The sequence below is a fragment of the Dicentrarchus labrax genome, unplaced genomic scaffold, assembly GCF_905237075.1.
Source record: "Dicentrarchus labrax unplaced genomic scaffold, dlabrax2021, whole genome shotgun sequence".
NCBI classification, from domain to species: Eukaryota; Metazoa; Chordata; class Actinopteri; family Moronidae; genus Dicentrarchus; species Dicentrarchus labrax.
Genome location: NW_026136721.1, coordinates 27,058,164 through 27,077,411, shown reverse-complemented (window position 1 = coordinate 27,077,411; position 19,248 = coordinate 27,058,164). Strand labels below are relative to the sequence as shown.

Sequence of the window (19,248 nt, the reverse complement as noted above, 5' to 3'; positions counted from 1 at the left end):
CTCAGAGAACTCACAAGTACCTCACTGCAGCATACTTGTTGTAACTTGGTTGTAATATGAGAGCAGCTGTTTTATAATGTATGTGCCTATTTCTGTATATACAGAAATTACAGCATTTTCTGTAACATTTGTAGAGTGGACAATTATTAACAGTATTATCTGTTTTGTTTTTTTTGGCACCATATACAGTTAGACAAAGAATGTTAGCGAGCAGTTGCCTATATTTACATCCAGATATTACAGGGCAACATTAGTATTTATTTGGAATTTTATTTTTATATCTAATATTTATTCTCATTTTTGCTCCACCAACACCTGAAGGAAATGTCTTGGTTTTTAGATGCTTCGCTAACCTTGTCTGTCTGCTGTTTGATGTTGGACAGGTAGAGTATAGTGAATTTTAAAGAAACTTTTTTTTCTAAGAATAACTGCCAGCTTTTGCAGGAAATAAGGTTGATAAGAGTGGTGAGACTGAATCAAAAGTTGCACGCAAAAAAGATGCTTAAATGTTGGAAGAGCTGAGAGGAACTCATATCTGAGGGGTTGTCACTATGCGCCACCCCTTTTTCATATTACATGCAATCGTTTGACCCAGAACTAATATTTATTAAAAGAAAAAAGATCAGTGCAGCTTTAACCATAGTCCTGTATAGTTGCTTTAATAATGAAATACATACTCTTTATATCTGCAACTGCCGTTAACCCTCCTACACACTAAATATGCTGTCACAATATAGGACTGTGAAGAGTGACCTCCAAGCTGCCTTTACCCTGGTACCTGCACAGAGCTTGTAGTAAATCTCTCTCTGTTTGTGTGTTATATGGACTTGGACTCCTTGCCTGATTCCCTCATGGCCATTACTCAAACAGAAAGAAGGAGCTACTGTACCATAGAAATGCTCCTATATCTTGGCTGAGTGATGCATCACATTGCCATACTAAGTCAGAAGTATTTGTTTATAATGCAATAACTAACCACTATCATAATGAGGTTCCTAATTGTCTGCTGTTTGCAAACATAACTACAGTACATAATCTGTGGTATTTACTGTGGTATCATGCTGACTAATGGTCTCGGGGTTTGTGTTTATGTGTTACAGCCTGTATACATTTGCAGGTTTTTATCCTGCCTCCCCACAATCTCTGTAGGTGTTTTTTACTGAATAACTTGAGATGGGTTGTACCTGTTTCTCCCTCCAGAATAGACTTTCTTTGCAGACACGCACTTTCTAAATCTAGCATGGTTTAAATGGGTACCTGGGACGAGCAACATAACCAGTGTGCTACAGGAGCTGGAAGGAAGTCAGCACTGCAGAGGTCTCTCAATAATGTATGTTATGTATACACATGGGAGGAAAGATTATTATCTCCAAAAAGGGAGGTGAGCCTCTTCACTCGACATCAGAAGCAAATAGTTTTGTCTAAAAGGTACAATGAGTAATGTGAAACGTCTATACAGGTGCCCATAAAGATTATGCAGTATATACATGAGTTTGCCAAATTAGTGACACACTTTCCGTTTTTCATTTTGCTATTAGCCCTGTTGAAAGCTTAGCGTTCGTTCTCTTGCCCTCTAAGTCTCTCACACTGTAGTTCCGTTTTGCTCTTCTTGTTATCTCCAAAAAACTTTATACACTCAGTAGGAGAGGCACTCTATGACCCAGTTCTACAGCACAGTTTGAGATTTGATTTTGATATGAATTTGTATGCTTGTGTTAGTGTGTGTGCGTGTCTATGTGCACATGTGTGCATCAGAGATTTACCATGGCGAGGCTACATTATCTCAGACCAATGCCTCTGCTGCCTGGCTTCTTGGCTTATTTATCCATTCCCACTGGATAGACCCTCTCTTTACTGTCCCACCAGTAACAGTTTAGCCTGTCATGATAACACCATTTTGCCACCCCAGAGTCCTCACTATCGCCCTGTCCCAATTCTCCACAGACAGCCAACTCTCCCTTACACGTATCCAGTATGACTGATTTTATCAAAGCCTGACTAAAAGCCTAAAGATCAACTATCTGATCCAGTTATACTGAAGAAAAACTGCATGTGTGTGTGTGTCTGTGTGTACCGGTTTGTGTGTCCTTGTATTAATCATGTTGTGGGAACATTACTCTTGTCACATTACGGGGACTCCCATGCCCCACTTTGGGATGAAGAGCTGGTCCCACAGGGTAAACCCTTTTAAGGTTAAGATTTGGTCGAGGTTAGGTTAAGATAAAGTTGCACTACATTCACTACATACAAGGTGATTCACAGGCACAAGTACACTTCAAAATACAACTTCTCCAATGATAAAATGTCTTCTTATGAACAATTTATTATAGAATATTTAAAGGATGCCAGCTGAACCTTAGGGGTTCGGGAATAAAACAATGATCCCAGCCTATCATACTTTCTCATGCATTCTCCCATCCAGGTTGTGGTCAGCTTCAACCCTGCTTAGGGTAAGGCTTAGACTTAGTCATGTAGTTGTTATGGTTAAACTTAGAGTACAACCTAGTCCCAGGAGAATTCTAAATTAATGATCTCATATTGTTAACAGCATGACACAAAAATGCTATGCAGTATTTAAATAACAACCTTTGTGTGTGTGTGTGTGTGTGTGTGTGTGTGTGTGTGTGTGTGTGTGTGTGTGTGTGTGTGTGTGTGCCAAATGTAAAGCAGTCCTGCTAATTACACTACTCTGTGGAGTGATTCTTCCTCCCTCCCTTGTGTGAGTCACACACACTCACACATATGTCGCCATTTTTCACTGTGTAGTAATTAGCTGCTCATTTTAAACCGTAGGAATATTTAGTTTGAAAAAAAAAAAGAAATAAGGAGGATAATTATTAAACATAAATGTTTTTAGTTATGGAGTTTTATCAGTGTAGCAGTGAATAGAGGAACATATGTACTGACACACTTAGGGGAGGCTAAAGGACACTTAAGGCCACGGCATTTGAGTCTATAGCTGGTGGGAAGTGTTTTATCTGTAATTCACACATTGAGGGGACTGTTGGAAGCAAGTTTGTGTGTATGTGTAAGTGTGCGTATGTGAGGAATCATCGAATAAAATGCAGGTAGAATGGGTTTATGCTCACATCACCTTGCATGCACGCAAGCACACACACAAGGATAACCATGCACATGCATACACATTAGCTACACACATGCACATACAGTTGTTTCACATACAGTATATATGGTAATACTAACACGCACAACCACATACACTACATGTGTATGTAAAAGAGGGAGAAAAGGCTGAAATAAATGCACATATGGCCTCCTCATTTTTCCTCCTTCAATACTAAAAATGCTTCTTTTCCGCACAGTTCTTCTGCATAATCTGTGAGATCCCCCAGGCTTTAGGGCTCATGGGCAGAATATGAAAATAACTAACTCGGCCAACGCTGTACCGTAGCATCAAAATGCAACTCTGAGAAAAATGGGTGAGTTGGGGGGGAATATTCCATTGACAAGCTGCCTTAATTACCTGCCATGAGTAATTCCAATTCCAATAAACTGAGCAGAAACATCAGGGATAACCCCAAGCACAGTATAGAGCTGTTAAACTAACATCCATAATAAGGTAATAGTGCTATGGTAAGATCTGTTAGACTGGGTCAGTCATTCATAAGGTTCTTCCTATGGCTCACCTCTTTGCAACATAACACATATAGGTCGAAGAGATGGGAAAATGAGATGTGTTAGGAGCAAAAGATGGGGGAGATTTAATAAATCTGGCCTGATGTGGTGCTGAGGCTTGCTAGAGGCACAGCTCACTAAATGATGAGAGGATGATAATGAGGACAAAATGAAGGGAGGAAGAAGGGAAGAGAGTAGGTGTATAAAATCATGTCTCACAGGTTTCTGTTTGTTTTTTTTATGCCATCCTCTATTTTTGCGCTAAGATTAAATTGTGGTGTTCAATCATTCAAGCACCCTGCTGGGGCAATGTAACGGAGAGCAATGCAATCTTTCCTTTTGCACCAACTCCGATATGTGCCCCATAGAAGGTGAGGTCATGTATAATATCCTGTCTGCCTTGCTGTTTAATATCATCCTCAGTAATGCAACGCAGTGTCCATTTGTAGGCATATAGTGGCTTTGAATATTCAGATGTTTGTGTTTCTTGCAGTGCCTTTATATATAGGGTTTATAGAACACTTCAGCTTCATGTTAATTTAAAATTCCATGTTGCATCAGTTCTATCTAATCTAAACAGAATTACCAACAATTTGACACACTGCTGTGCGTACATTACACTTATACATGCACACAAGGTCTCCTCCGGTGATGTTGTACGATACACTCATCTGGCAGCTTTCGATTTATTTCATCTCTGTGAAGTTTAGATCCGCAGGTCCTTATTTTTTATGTCCCTCCTCACTGTGGAGTTGAATGTGGTGGTATGCAGCCTACCAATGATATGAAAAGTTAAATGAAGCACGAGGATTGCAAATATGAACATGAGTTAACAGTCATGCAAGCATTTATGTACATGAGACCAGTTTATTTTTTATGTTCTCTTATAAATGTGAATGTATGATACCTGTTGTAATATGCTTTACAAAGCAACTTGTAGTCCACTTTGACGTGTTTTCAGTAACATAATACAACTATGAAATTTTAAACTTGCTCAACAAGTAAATTATAAATCTATATTTAAACTTTTCCTTAAATTATATCTATGTATTTTTCTAAAAAATAATAAAATCAAAAACTTTGTTCCTGTATTTGTTTTGGTGTCTGATTCCAGAGTGACCAGCTCATTGCTGTTTTGAGCATCTCAACAAACAAGAATAACTCACATCTATTGGATCTGTGTTTGTCCAGTCATCTATGCTGCATATCCACTGTGAGATGAATCCTCCATTTGCATAACAAGGAGCTCATGTTGACTCATAATGTTGACACTGTTTAGAGTAAACTGTGAGTAAGGCTGCTCTGCAGGGCCATACTGCTCAGGTGCATTTCTATTATTTTGTTCTCAGGCATTTATATAAATGGTCACTCAGGTCACTCAGTGTGTATGAGCAAAAGGAGCTTTTTAAATATGTTGTTTCAGACATTGCACACACACACACACACACACACACACACACACACACCACAGGGGCCAAATAGTCCATTAAAAAGCCTTCATGTTTTTATAATGAAGGTTGACTGTGTCTTTGCTAAGTCTAAACTCCCTTCATTTTAGGTCAAGTTCAAATATTTATCTTGTTGCCTTAACACTGTAATAGTATACTGCACCATGGAATTGTATCTTATTTATGTAGCTAGACTATATTTTTTTGTCTTTAGGGAAACAGAGTGAGACGGTGAGAGAACTACTCGACAGTGAAGAAAAAAATATTTTCTGCCTAAAGTTTTTGCTCCTTTGCACTTCTCTTTTTCGTGTCCAGGAACGGAAGAAGCACAGAGGTTCTATTATTATTATTATTATAGTGTACATACACTCCACTATTTGCATAAAGTTCACATTCCTATACTGCTCCATGTTAGTCTGAAGTGATATCTTTCAGGAAGACGCATAACTTTGCAGAACTCGATCCCGGTGTCTTTTAACACCCTGACAGGGAGCCCATGCAGAATATTAACTACTTGCCTTGTCTATACCAATGACCTGTATCAGCATTGCTCTCAAATCCCTTTCATTCACTGAGAAGGAGAAAAGAGCTCTGTGATGCCTGCCATAACCGGATTTTAAAGGCTAGTTTTGATAGAAGAGTTATGGTTGACCTTTCTTATTGTATTTTTAAAGTAACTTTGACTCAGTTAGGGAGACTTAGCCTTAGAATTATGATTTCAGTCTGCCCACTGCACATATTTTCTCCTTGCCATGTTTGTGTGTGACTGTAAAAAATAGCCTTTATAGGACTTTTACATGTGACTTTCTTGACCTTTAAAACTGAAAAATGTTCATAGTAAAATATGGTCATTTTAATCATGATTATGCTGGTGATCTTCTGACTTCTCATCTAGTGCCATTAAAAGGTCAAATGTTCCTCTTTTTCAACAGACCTTACATTGGCACATACAAATGTTGGTATGCTAATGTTAGCATTCAGCTCATAGCGTAACTGCTGTTGAGTCTCAGTAAATGCAGAGTCTGACAAAGTACAACTTGATGAACATAAGGCTGAGCCTGAGGGCCACTGTACACAGGATAATCTATTTTAATAAAAGTAATAATATGGTCTTTTGTCTCGCACCACCCTCAGAGCACACTTCACTATTTCTTTCCCACTATTGAGAAGGATCTAACTGTACTTTCCGTCTGGTAATGTTTAATGTATTTCAGATTGTATTTGAAATCCATACCTGCTGGTCACTGTTTTGTATGAACTGTCTAGTTTGTATTTACTTCCTAAAGCTTTTTAGCTTTTCAGTGCACGCAAACACACACACACACACACACACACACACACACACACAGAGAGAGAGAGAGAGAGAGAAACATAGTTTAATAAGCAGGTGATTGTTCATTTTGGAGTGGTAAGTATTAACCTGTCCTTGGTAAGTCCATTGAAACATCTACATTAGGTTTTAGGTATTAGGTGTAAGGTTACAGCAGAGCTTCATCATGAGATTCTGTGTCGTGAAAAAATGTTCCACAATGCAGCAGTTATATCACTTAAAAGTTCCCCTTCTTTCTTGGAAAGATCACTGTAGACCAAGTAAGTCAGTAAAGCAGTGAACCTGAAGCTATAAAAAAAACAGAGAGACATACAGACTTTGTATTCTTGATATTCTGAAAGGAGCACATATCATATCTGTTAATATAGTGGACAGAAGGCAAAGCAAGTGGTAAACCTCAAGTTCAACAACAATTACAGCACATTAGCAAACAGTTTGTTAACTCCTGCTCAGCTATCTTGGTGTTTTGATTTCATTCATGGCATTTCTCAGTATCTCGTCCCTATTGGCTGAAAAATGAAGCATGAAAGCTCATTCTTGACCTTAGAAATAGCTATTTTATTAAAATAATTCGGTCCACTTACTAGCTTTTTCTGTAGCTTTTAATGGTTAAGAATGATGATGGACAATCATCCTTAAATTCCAAGAGTAATTGTACCTTAAGTCCTCATTTTTATTTTAGGAAATTTCAAGGTAATACATCTACTTCAGGATGCTCGGTAAAACATTTCCACTGATTGACTGCTCTGAGATTTTGTCAAAGGCTTTTACCAAAGTTGTGGAGCCAAGATTTCAATGGCACAATCATCACCAACCTTTATACAGCTAACAGTGGTGCTCCAAAGGTGTGAGGCTCCATTGCCCTGCCATCGCCACCACTACCAACAGTAGATCTCACTTTTCATCTGCTATGATGTAGCTCTCACACACTCTTTTGTCCTCTTTAGTGCACATATACCTGCACATACCGTTGTTTGCATGCAACATCCCCTTCAATCCCCTAAAGAAAGCTGCATAGAGACTTAGATAAAGGCTTGTTAGTGCTTCCTCCCCTGAGGTCGACAATTGAACCTGCCATTAGGTCTCCCAGGATGTTGACACAGATCAATCTGACACAATCCCATCGCAGCGTTCCAGGTAACAGTCACATAACAATCAGATGACTCCAGGGAGTCACTGCGCCCAGCCAAGAAAAAGTCCATCACATAACCCCACCCAAAACCATATCCAGTACCAGAAAGTGAATGAGGGTATTTTCTAAAATGTCAAACCATTAATTTAAAGGTCCAGTGTGTAACATTTAGAAAGATCTATTGGCAGAAATGTAATAAGATATTCATTGGTATGTTTTCATTAGTGCATAATCACCTGAAAATAAGAATTGTATGGAGAGAATTCTCCATAGAATTGTTGTATTTTTGTTACACTATAATAAGCCATTTACATCTACAGAAGGTAGACCCACAATCTTTCTACAAAACACAAACCAAACACTGTCTCTAGATAGGACCTTACCCATTTTTCGCGGTTTGCAGCCACCATAGTTTCTTCTGCACACTTGGAAGCTGAGCGATATTCAATCGGTTGCAATTTTCAACTTCACTGCTAGATGTCACTAAATCCTGCACACCGGTCCTTAAAGCATTAACATTTACTCATCAGGCCATGGCTTACTACCTTTAACTGAGGGGGGGGGGGCTAAAACACACAGTGGATACAGACGACGACTTACCGCCCATCCTCCAGTAAGTGCATGCTTGTCAGAATCAGTGGCAGTCTAGATACTGTTGGTTGGCTTCTTTTTCAAGAGCAATTACAGGACAAAAACCATCTGTTTGACAGAGATGAAAGGAGACACTGTGTTTTGTCAGCTCTTTTACAGTTTGTTGAAAAATAATTATGAAGCCTTAGTGGCTCTCTGTGGGGGCATCTACTCTCTCTCTGTTTCTGAGTCATTACCCTTGAAACCGACTGATTTTTCTCTTTTTTTCAGAATCCGATGCATGTGTGCGAACAGGTTTTATGTTTTTTTTTATGTTTTGCAGTGCAGCTTGCTAGCTTAGTTTGACCCCCTACCACTTAAATGTTGATAATGTTGTATTCATTGAGTTGAGTTGTGAAGGAGGTCACCATCTGGGCATACAGTACGTTCTTTGTCGCTGCACCACCTGCACTCTCCCACTCAAATGTCATCTCCACCCACGCTCATTCAATTGTCATTGATCTGTATTTAGCTTTTCAATGACTTCACACTGAATGTATGTGACTTGTCTTCATTGTCAGAAATGTATGCACCCAACTAAATGCACAGAGTTGAGAACACCTGCACCTTTCGATCACTCATCTTATGTATAAAAAGCTTTACACTGAACTATGCTACAGTACTAATAAGAACTGTTCTATGTAGTTCAGAGTATTGGAAGAATACAAAGGATAGTGTGCATGTATCTTGCCTTAAATCCATCACGCAACAACTGCCACAAACATTCATTTAAAGGGCTCTCCACGGCAGTAACAGTCAATAATGCCAATGTAGTGTGTTCCTGAATTTGTGCCGACACATACCACCGGGCTGGGTGTGTCAGTCCCAGTGCGTGTGTGAATATTTTGACAAGTGCAATAGCACAGAACTGACAGGCAGTCATCATAATCTTATACTGATAATGTGAGTGATAGAAAAGACATATATAATACACTCACTGTTGACGAATTGCTACAGAACGTTACTGTAAAATGATAAATGTAGATCAAATTACAATTATAAGTACAAATGACAAATAAATGTTTTAAAATATCAGTAGTAGTAAAGTTAGCAGTTACAGAATCCAGATAATACTGTAAGGTACAAAACCCTTTCAGATATGGTGTGAGTTGCTTTAGGGAGATTACACGAATATTGATCTTAGTGGTGAATGTGAAATTTTGGTAAATCAGATTCATGATATCAGTTTGCTGCTAGAGGGACAACTGATGTAGCCCCACCTTTTCACTCTTGTTAGCATCAGCACTGGACATCCCACCACTGGTCTTTCAGCCAGTATGTAGCCATGCTCCTCATTAAATAAAGTTTGTATTGTATGATCATCATCATTATTAGTCACTTGTACTACTGTAGTTGTTGCTCATGGTGGGAACAGGTGGGCCTCTGTAAATAATTTTATAAGGAGTACAGTCTAGACCTACTCCATTTGAAAAGTGCCCTAAGATAACTTTTGTTATGAATTGGAATCATACGAATAAAATTGAATTGAATTGTATTCTCAGAGTTTTTTATTGGTACTGTGGTAAAAAACATGATAAAAGTCGAAGTGTTTCCTGGCCTACATATACTTGCCCTTCCACATCCTGACAGTAGACATGACACCACACAAGCCATGTGAAAACCCCATGTAACTGAGAAATGCAACTGCCTTATTTGAGCTGTATTTAGTCCCTTCCTTCCGTGTGTGATGTTTGTTTTTCCTGTTGATTGTGTTTTTAGTTATATTTAAATTGTAACTGGTGTGCTGTCTTGGTCAGGTTTCCTTTGAAAAGAGATTTCAATCTCAAGGGACCTTTTGGTTAAATAAGGGTTGAAGAAATAAAATAAAACAATCATCTTCTGGGCAAAATACAATTGATATGTTTCATGATTTTTTTAATGATTTTAAGATTTAAAGCAGACAGACAGATTTTAGGTGCTTCAGTAAGTCCTCATGCGTCTGCATTGCATCACCACGGTTAACTTACAGGTGGGCATTCAGGTGCTGCTGCTCACAGCTGTTGTGTACTGCAAACATACCATTTACACCAGAGGTCTCAAAATGCCACTCCACAGGCCATGTCCGGCCCCCCATCCCCTTTTATCCGGCCTGTGACATAATGTCAAAAATATAATATAATCCAGCCTGCAACACTATTGTTTTTTTTTATTTATTCCATATCAATTTAAACTACCCTTTCATATACAATTAAAATGAAAAAAAGACAAAAACAAATTCTGTTTAAAAAATTTATTTTATATCGCTTAAAGATTGATAAGAAGAGAGCAGGTTGCTGGGCTTTTTTTTGGCTACAAACAACAAAGATGATATAAAATGATGAAAATTTATAGAAACTACTGTTTCCAGTTTTTGTTATGTAAGCAATGAAAATATTGTCAGAATATTGCACTTTCTTGTAGTACGTGAACGCTGAAGTGGCCCTCCTATGAGATGACAGTGCCATCAGTGGCTCCAAGGCAATTTGAGTTTGAGACTCCTGATTTACATTATAATTCATTATCGTATTGGAAACATACTGACTTTCTAGAGAGAGAATATATAGAATTTGCACATGACAATCATCCAGCAGGTAGTTTTGAGCCCCAGCCTGGATTGATGTGATTGCTTAAAGAAATATCCTTTCTGCTTCGTTTTTTCCACCTTGCATCTTCTGTGAAAACAGCTTATCCCCAGACTGTTTCTGACACTGGTTAAGCACTAACATAAAAGTAAATGTAGTGTGAAGACAGTTCTCGTCATGCAAAAATACAGTAGTTTGTGTGATGGAACTGGAACAAATAGGATGCGTTGAAACTCACAAATCTTGTGCAACCATGCGTCTTGCCCTGACATAGCTCCTATTCTGCTTATTACAGATGTATTGCAACAGACAAACTGATTTTTATAAATTGCATAAATTTGCATGTTGTCGAGATTGATCCCAATGGTGTGTTCTGGATAAATCAGCTTGTTTTGATTGAAAATTGGAGACGTGCTCAACCTTTCAAGCATAAAAAGTCCGTACATACCACTGCCACTAAAATCGACTACTGTTTCAGTATCAAACTGATTTTTTACGAAACTTTAATTCAAGATACATTGCGTATTTATTTTGCATTAATTTCAGATTCAAACTGAATATACATATAAACATAGTGAAAGTCTCTTTCATCAAGAGGAAACCAGGGCAGTTTTTTCTTTGGGAATATACTTCAAGTGGTCCAGACAAGCCGGAGAGTGTGTGCTCAGTTTAGTGTCCCCTGGTGATTCGGGCCAGCTCAATGAACAATGCCCGCAGTGTAATCTTATTGATTGAGTCAGTCTTCTAGTCTCAAAATGTGCAATTGCTGCTGAGTCACATGATAATGCCATTCATCCCCAATGAAAATCAAGACTCTCTGTATCACTTCTTAAGCTTGGCATTCCCCATTATTAGAGTCCCATGTCCTAACATCTGTCCTCAGTGAAAACTAGCCAGCGCTATATTTAGCCCACCCGTCCAGCTTTATATAGGTCAAGAATCCCATCAACACTTCCACTGCTACACTTCAAGGCTGTAGCATTCTTTTTGCCTGTCCTGGCAGGATTAGTTAGTTTTCTCTGACCACTCCCATTCGACAGGCAACATACAGTGTTGATAAGACCTGAAGGACTCCTAAACCAAATCTCCTGTGGGCAAAATCCAGAGCAAAAAGCAAAATAGTGTGTATTTTTAGTGTCCTACAGTTGAAGTGAGGGGAAAAGCCAATGGTGTTTTGCTTCATTTCTGTGGCTGTCAGGTGTTTTCCTCTGTGAGGCTTCCCACAGAGAAAAGCGCCTGACAGCCACAGAAGTATTGCTGCTTTGAAGTTTTTTGATCAACTTTCCCCACCCACAGGCTGTTAAATTTAGACCTTTGAAAATGTTGTACAATTGTCCTTTCCTCGGCGTCACTCTGTAATTCTTTAGGTTCATAAGGCAGCAAAAAAGAACATTTGCTTGGGCGCTTTCATTCTTGGAGTTATTTTTCTTTGCCATTTGACTGGCCTTAACTTCCCAAGAAGTGGTAACGGTAATAAAGGTCTGTACATATTGATTATGGTTATGTACAGACCTTTACTACCTTTACCACTTCCACTCTGCTCAGAGAAAAACAAGTTGAGGAAAAAACAAGTATGTGGTTGTATTTACAGACAAAGACAGAACCACTCCTGATTATTACCTACTGTATCATCACATTTTGCACAGACCACTGCTGTGCTGTACACCACAGTATAACCGCTCATTTCACCAAACAAAACATCACAAATAGTGACCTTCACCATTTGTGTCTGCCATCTAACCACCAAACACGCATATAATAACAGTAGCAATGGTAGTGTTTACAGTAATAAGGGAAAATACTACTAATGATAATTGTTATATAGTAGAAAACCGCAAACAAACTACAGTGCTCAGGTTTCTACTGGATATGTTTACTCAAACTGGGAAAATGATTTTCATTCCTGTTGGTGTGTGGTGGTTTTAGGTATGACTCGTTTGTCTTAAAAATGTTTAATTCACATAATCTGCCACAGTTAGCAGACATTTTCATCTGGGGTCTTGCCTGGGTGGATATCTGTTTCTCATTTAATTGAGTACACTCATCCTCATTGTAACAGTTGGCAGGTTCCTTTTGGACCTGAAATGCACTGCAATGTGACATAAAGTTATAAAGACATTTAAAGTCATTGTTGTAGAGACAAACTGAGTGAGTGTCACTTAATTTGTCTGTTGTCATGGTTTGAAATAGACAGTGCAGTTAATTTTTATTTGGCAAATTGAATTTTCTAGCTCGTGTATTTTCAATAAAATTCATCACAGCTAAGGAAGCATAATACAGCAGCACCTGCAGTGAAGACTACTAATCATTGATCCTTTGAAGGAAGTAGGAAAAGTTCCAGTTTAACCGTAAACATTTATTTTGGGGATCCTTAGTAGATAATATACTGAATTTTCTATACATTTTTGTATTGAATCTTTTATTCAGAAGAAGTAAACGTATGTTCTATTCAGCAGGAGACTTTTACTTTATATGGATAATTTATAGACTCACATTTGAGCAGTTGCTCTATAATACCGTGTATACGTACTTAACGTGTACAGCTCATACATCCCAAGCCTGTTGGACCGGCAGGGTACAGATCAGTTATTTGAAACAAATTACACTGTATGTTCCTACATTGGAAAATGAGTTTGTAAATTGCAAAGAATAGCTTTCAAAAGAAAATAACTGTTAAATGGAAGCCACTTCCCTGATAACTAATTATTTTTTGAATTGTGCCGAATTCGTAGCAGACATTTTAAGCACATTATTTTTGTCACTTTAACAAAGCCGTCTGATTAAGTGTTGTCATAAAAGAGATCCTGGGCCAATTAGATTTAAAAAGGGATGGGCTCCCAGGCAAAGAACAATCTGCAGATTTGTTTCCATGCCAGCTCTAACAGACGGAAAGAGAGGGGTGGTGGAGGAGGAAGGGATGTGGGAGAGAGATCGGCTTCTTTTTCATGCACAGCTCTCATCAGAGCCTTGAAAGTTAATTCGAGGTCAGTTAGTGTGCTTGCTTAAATACTGTAGTTTGCAAAAAAAAGTTTGTGTCACCGCAAACCAGACGTTCTGTCAGAAAGTGGACGTCTCTGCCCTTTTTTTGGCTTGGTTTTAGCAGAATTTGCACAGCAAACCAGTAATGTGGAGATGGAACAAAATTAAATCACTAGAATGAGCTGCTGAAGACTTCTTTTCCTCACAGACAATAATGTATAAAGATTGTATTTGAACAGGTGCTGAGTTTATGGTACATTTGGCCGCAAATCAAAAAAATCACAATATATCTCTCAAAGGCATAAACCAATTATCTTAAAGCAATTCTAACAAAGTCTCCTCTGTCTGTTTAAATGGAGAGATTCATTAGTGGATTGAAGCAGAGTAATCTAAAGAGTAGAGGGGCACTGTAACCCCTAAGGTTTGCCTACGGAGGACTATCATTGAATGTGATGCATGTTAATCTCCATTTCCTCGATTATTTGCGGGCCACTGTCGGTACATACCGTTTGTTCAATGTCAGGGTGACTTTCTTTTACCATGCTTTAGTCTTCTGTGTTGCACAGGGAAAAGAAGGGGAGAGAGAGAGATGATGAGGAATGGGGGGAAACAGAAAGATGAGCAGAGGAGTAAACACTGAGACAGGTGTCTGGCAAGGGACAATGATTAGATTTATAAACCAACCAATGTTATTTTCTCTGCTTGGGGACTGCTGCAAGACATTAAGCGCTAACTGATGCTCCCAGTGTCCCACCGCAGAGACACTTTTCCCTCCATCCTCCTCCTTGGTATCCCAATCCTCTTCTCCTGTAGTCCCTAACATCCCCCCCTGCCTCTCTTCTGCATCTCTTCTCCCCTTTCCTCTTTTCCCTTAGGTGCGATTAGATTTTTTCCCTCGAGTCTGACCAAGATGGATTGGCCTTGAAAGCATCCTTTCTGCTTCTATCACTATCCTTGCGCTTTCTCCTACTCAGTCAGGGGTGTGTCATCCTTCCCCCCCTGTCTCCCAAGACCATTGGCTGGCACACAACATCCAATATTTTCTCCAGCTGGAGTGGAACTGAGCACATTAGGGATGGGTCTGTTAAGGTGATCATCTTGCTCGTGCGATGCCCAGGGACTATTTTTCTTCATTTGTTCAGCGTCTGTCTTGCTGCCAATACTATAGATTTTCTATCAGCTCCTTAATCATGGACCTATGATTGGGAAAGTGATTGGTCGGGCTCCCTGATATGAAAACTCTAGTATCAATTTCGTGTCTGTCAGGGCACATAGCCTAGGTTATTAGACAGCCATTTGAACAGTTATACGAAATGTTCCTTCCTTCAAACCCACCATCCTCCCACTGGAGCAGGCTCGGCTTTATTCAGCATGCACACTCTGCTGCAAAATCTGTCAGAAAAAGGAATCGCCGCAGTCCAAGCGTCTATGTCCTGATTCCACTTTTTAGTCAAACAGCTTTATGATTTCACAACCTGTTCAAGGCTGGAAATAAGCTTATTAGTTTTGGAGAGTTGGGGGGGGGCAACATGGAGATGTTTATTTTTCAGGTCTATGGAGGGCTAATAGTCAGAGGAAAAGATAATTTAACAGAACGTACTTTTTTCCAACAGATTAAACGACGAGACTAACGCTATGTAACTCTCTTCCTGTGTCCCTCTAGGTCATCTGATGGTGTGTGCACAGCAGGAACAGTGGTGGTGAGTCGTCTGAAGATGGGGGAGATGGAGGAGGTTGACGTAGACCACATCACCACCGACATACCGTCACATAAGGTAAAACAGCAGGGTGAAGAGAAAAAGCAGGAGTCTCCATTCTCCAGATGCCTAGTGCTAATGCTAGGATTAGACTGGCACTGCTCAAGTCCTCCAATGAGATTAAATAAACTTCAGTAAACCCTAATGGGGATTTAGAGGATGTCTGTCTGTGTGTGTGTGTGTGTGTGTGTGTGTGTGTGTGTGTGTGTCACGTCTGTGTCCATGAGTACATTTGGGTTGTCCCTTCATAGAAAAAAATTAAACAGAGAAATTAGCATTTTGACATTCACACACTTGACTCTGTTTGTGTGTGATTGTGTAGCTAGTCCTACAATCTTCCGTCATCTGACCAATCGGAAGATATTTCTTAAATGTGGCTCCCTTGCCGCCGCCGCCACCCCCTTCTCCACTCTAATCTCATACAATGCATATGCTTAACTCAGCTCTGTAGTGACTCAGTAATCGTAATCAGGGAAGAGAAAGAGGAAGAAATAGTATCCTCCTTCAGAGTTTGACAGTAAACCGAAGATTGTGTCATCTGAATGGGGTGCCTCCACACCAGAAATGAAGTTGTATGTACTCTGATTTCACTTAATTTTCTGTACATTCCTAATGAAGCCAGATTAGTTAAACATTTGTCAAGTGTATATGTGCTTTAGAGGCAGAGTCTGGTATTAAAAAGTGAAGAAGGAGCTTTAATGATATTTCTAAGGGGGAACGTTCTGATTTTCTATCACCACAGCACAGCTCTGCAAGGCAGCATGGAGACTTGTAGTTCTTGCCTGTTTTTGATTTGCTGGCGTGCATGTGTGTCTGTGTGTGTCTGTGTGTGTCTGTGTGTGTGTATGAATCACTGTCTTATATAATTGACCAAGGGCTTCTACATGGCTGACTGGCTTTCTCTTCTGCCCACCCCTGTTGCTGGTGCAGGGAGGTTCCCTGCTAGGCTCCAGAGTGTCACTGACAATCTGCCCATGTCGTCTTGATGAATGTGTTGCCCTGTGTGTTTGTGTGTGTGTGTGTGTGTGTGTGTGTGTGTGTGTGTGTTGTCACAGCACATTTCCCCTTGTGTGTGTGTGTGTGTGTGTTGTTTCCGTTGTCAAAGATGAGGGGAGAAAAGAGGGAAGGGATATGACAAACATTAGGGAGGGCTCACTCGAGACTCAAGACTCACTTGTGGGAAGTTCTTCTTCAATTTACCATAGTCATGTGCGTGTCTTGCTTCCTGAATGTACTGTGTGTGTGTTTGTGTGTGTGTGTGTGTGTGTGTGTGTGTGTGTGTGTGTGTGTGTGTGTGTGTGTGTGTGTGTTTGTGTGTCTTTGGGAGAGTCTATGGCACTTGTTTGATCATTCCCTGTCATTGCTTGGGTGGCTGCTGCTTATGAATATCCTACTGACCCTGAAAAAAACAGTCAGCTGAAACAAGAAAGAGACTCCAGTCACCTTTGATCTGGTCTCTTTACATATTTTAGTCATCAAAGAGCCATCGAACACATGCTCTCCGCTGCCCACAATTACAATGGGACTCATTTCACAGCTGTGGCCCTTGGCTCATTGTTAATACTTTTCATTATCAGAGATCTTACTTGTGCACTTACTGAAATTTCCAGATGCCAGTTCTTCTGTTCAACTGACACATTTTATTTTGCAGTTTGTCTGCGTGTGTGAGCATGGGCATTGGTTGGGTGTCTGTTTTATTCAGGATCAGTTTCTAAGCTAGGAGAGGCGATGGATTGTTCCTAGCAGTCATTAAAGTCCTTTTCTGGGGACAGGTTTGGCTGTCTAGCTGTGTTAAATGGTTCATCAGACAGGGCAGAGCTGACATACAGTGAGCAAAAAAGATTGTTAGTTGTCAGTATTGCTTTGATGAGGAGTCCCAGTCTTAACGTATCAAGAGGCATTGAAGGTTTTCAGTATCAAAGACTTAGCAAAGGCGGCGTTGTGACATGGACATATTTGGGTTTTATGAGTAGCAGAGTGTGCAGATAGAGGGGTTGTAGTTTTACAGTGTTTGTTGAATTAACTTGTCGGTTTAATATTGAATAGCACCAATAATATGCTACATTAAAAACAAACAACAAGGATTTTTTTTGCCTTTACTAAACAAAAGCAAAAGTATAAAGAACAGTGTGTCTAACATAAGATGCAATAGTTAGCAGCAATAGTAAGCTGCAATAGTCCAGCTGCATTACATACAGTTAGTTGACTCTTTATCCAAAGTGACTTATAGTAAATGCTTGTGAATACATGTGAATACACTACCATTTGCAATACATCAATACAGTACAGTACATCAATTTATATGCTAAACTACTACACAAGCTACTAGATTACTACCTACAATAGTAACCAAGCATCAGTTCCACAACCAAAGAAAACATCATTCTCTACCTACAGTTGTTTGTGAGATTACAGGTTGAGGTAAAAACAGCTCCATTCACAACATATCTACTGTGTAGTATTACTAAAATGTCTGGAAGCCGATTCTGGATGCTGTCAGAGTTTAGGGTAATGTTATGAGCTCTGTCTATCACATTTTGCATCTAACAGCCTGAGCTTCATTTTTCTTTTCTTACCTGACTAGCTCTATGCTGCAAGAACAATGCTGTTTCTTCATTACCCTGTCTTCTACATGGATCTTTTTACAATATTCTCCTTTTAGAACAAGTCAACTGGAAACATTAGACAGTCAACCAGAGAGAGCATCAAGTCTTGGAGCCACTGTCTAGCTTAATTAACTAGAGCTGATAAAAATCTTCCAGCGACAGTTGTTACTTCAACTGTCAAAATCGACAGTTGCTGTCCAGAAATGAGAAGCTGCTTTTATCTGGTAGAATTTTGTCACTGTTTTCATTTTAAACTCTGTATGTGCCATGTGCAAATTTTACAGTAATAAAGGGAGCTTGCAAACAATCAATTGTAGTTCATTTATCCATGTGTAAACCATTCAAAATACTAAAGGAAAATTTAGAAAAATTCTCCTGAATTAAATTGAACAGTATATGTAGTATGATGGTGGATTTTCTTCTTTATGACAGAGTTCTCGCCCCGGTTCACTGAAATAAGCAATAAGCACATTATAAATAATGGGTCTGCTGCCCAATAACACATTGTAAATGAATGATTAAAATTGTGTGGTTCCCCATCTGTATTAGGTAAGATGCTATAAATCAAGAGCGTACATACAGAGCAGGAAGGTATTCTTGTTGTTTCTTTTATTATCTAATTTGCTCTGTAACCTGCGGTTGTACTGTACAAACCTATTGTACGGTTAATGTCACCTTAATGAACATGTTGTTTCTGTACTATATGTCTGTAAACAGAAATGTACTATCAGAGGAGGAAAGAACACCAGGTTGATAAAGACTGAAATGGCAGTGAAGGTAATAAATTACCAACCCAGTCAATAAAGTCACAGTAGGAGTTTTCCTTCAGCTGTCACCTGCTGTGCCTTCACTGATTGCAGTGAAGGCACAAGAGAAACATGCTTGAGGACCTAAACTAAAGAAAGCAGGGCAGCAGCTGTTTGCTTTGTGTGGTTCCATATATGGTCTAGTCTTAATGTAGTATTTGTATAAGCATACAGTACATACATTCAATTAAACTAGTTGAATTTAACACACAACTTGAGAGAGTTGCTGACTCAGGTTGGACACTATTGTTATAATAATGTTAGTTATATTGACTGACAAAGCTAACTTGGGATTGTCATACTTAAATTGCCACAAAGCTGTGAGATGAAATTTTGGTTTATGGGTGTTGTGTAATAGTCATG

General features: G+C 39.3%; 1 protein-coding gene across 8 annotated transcripts in view; it reads left to right on the top strand.

Moving 5' to 3' along the window:
* inpp4b (inositol polyphosphate-4-phosphatase type II B) overlaps positions 1 to 19,248 on the top strand; it is a 127,146-nt gene that overhangs the window by 50,903 nt on the left and 56,995 nt on the right. For 7 of the 8 annotated variants that reach the window (XM_051386712.1, XM_051386711.1, XM_051386713.1 and 4 more), the window contains one exon: positions 15,380 to 15,491. In XM_051386712.1, coding sequence (XP_051242672.1) covers positions 15,380 to 15,491 — 112 coding nt within the window. Of the gene's footprint in view, positions 1 to 15,379; positions 15,492 to 15,553; positions 18,857 to 19,248 lie in introns of those variants that run through there. The other variant, XM_051386719.1, reaches the window with a different exon arrangement.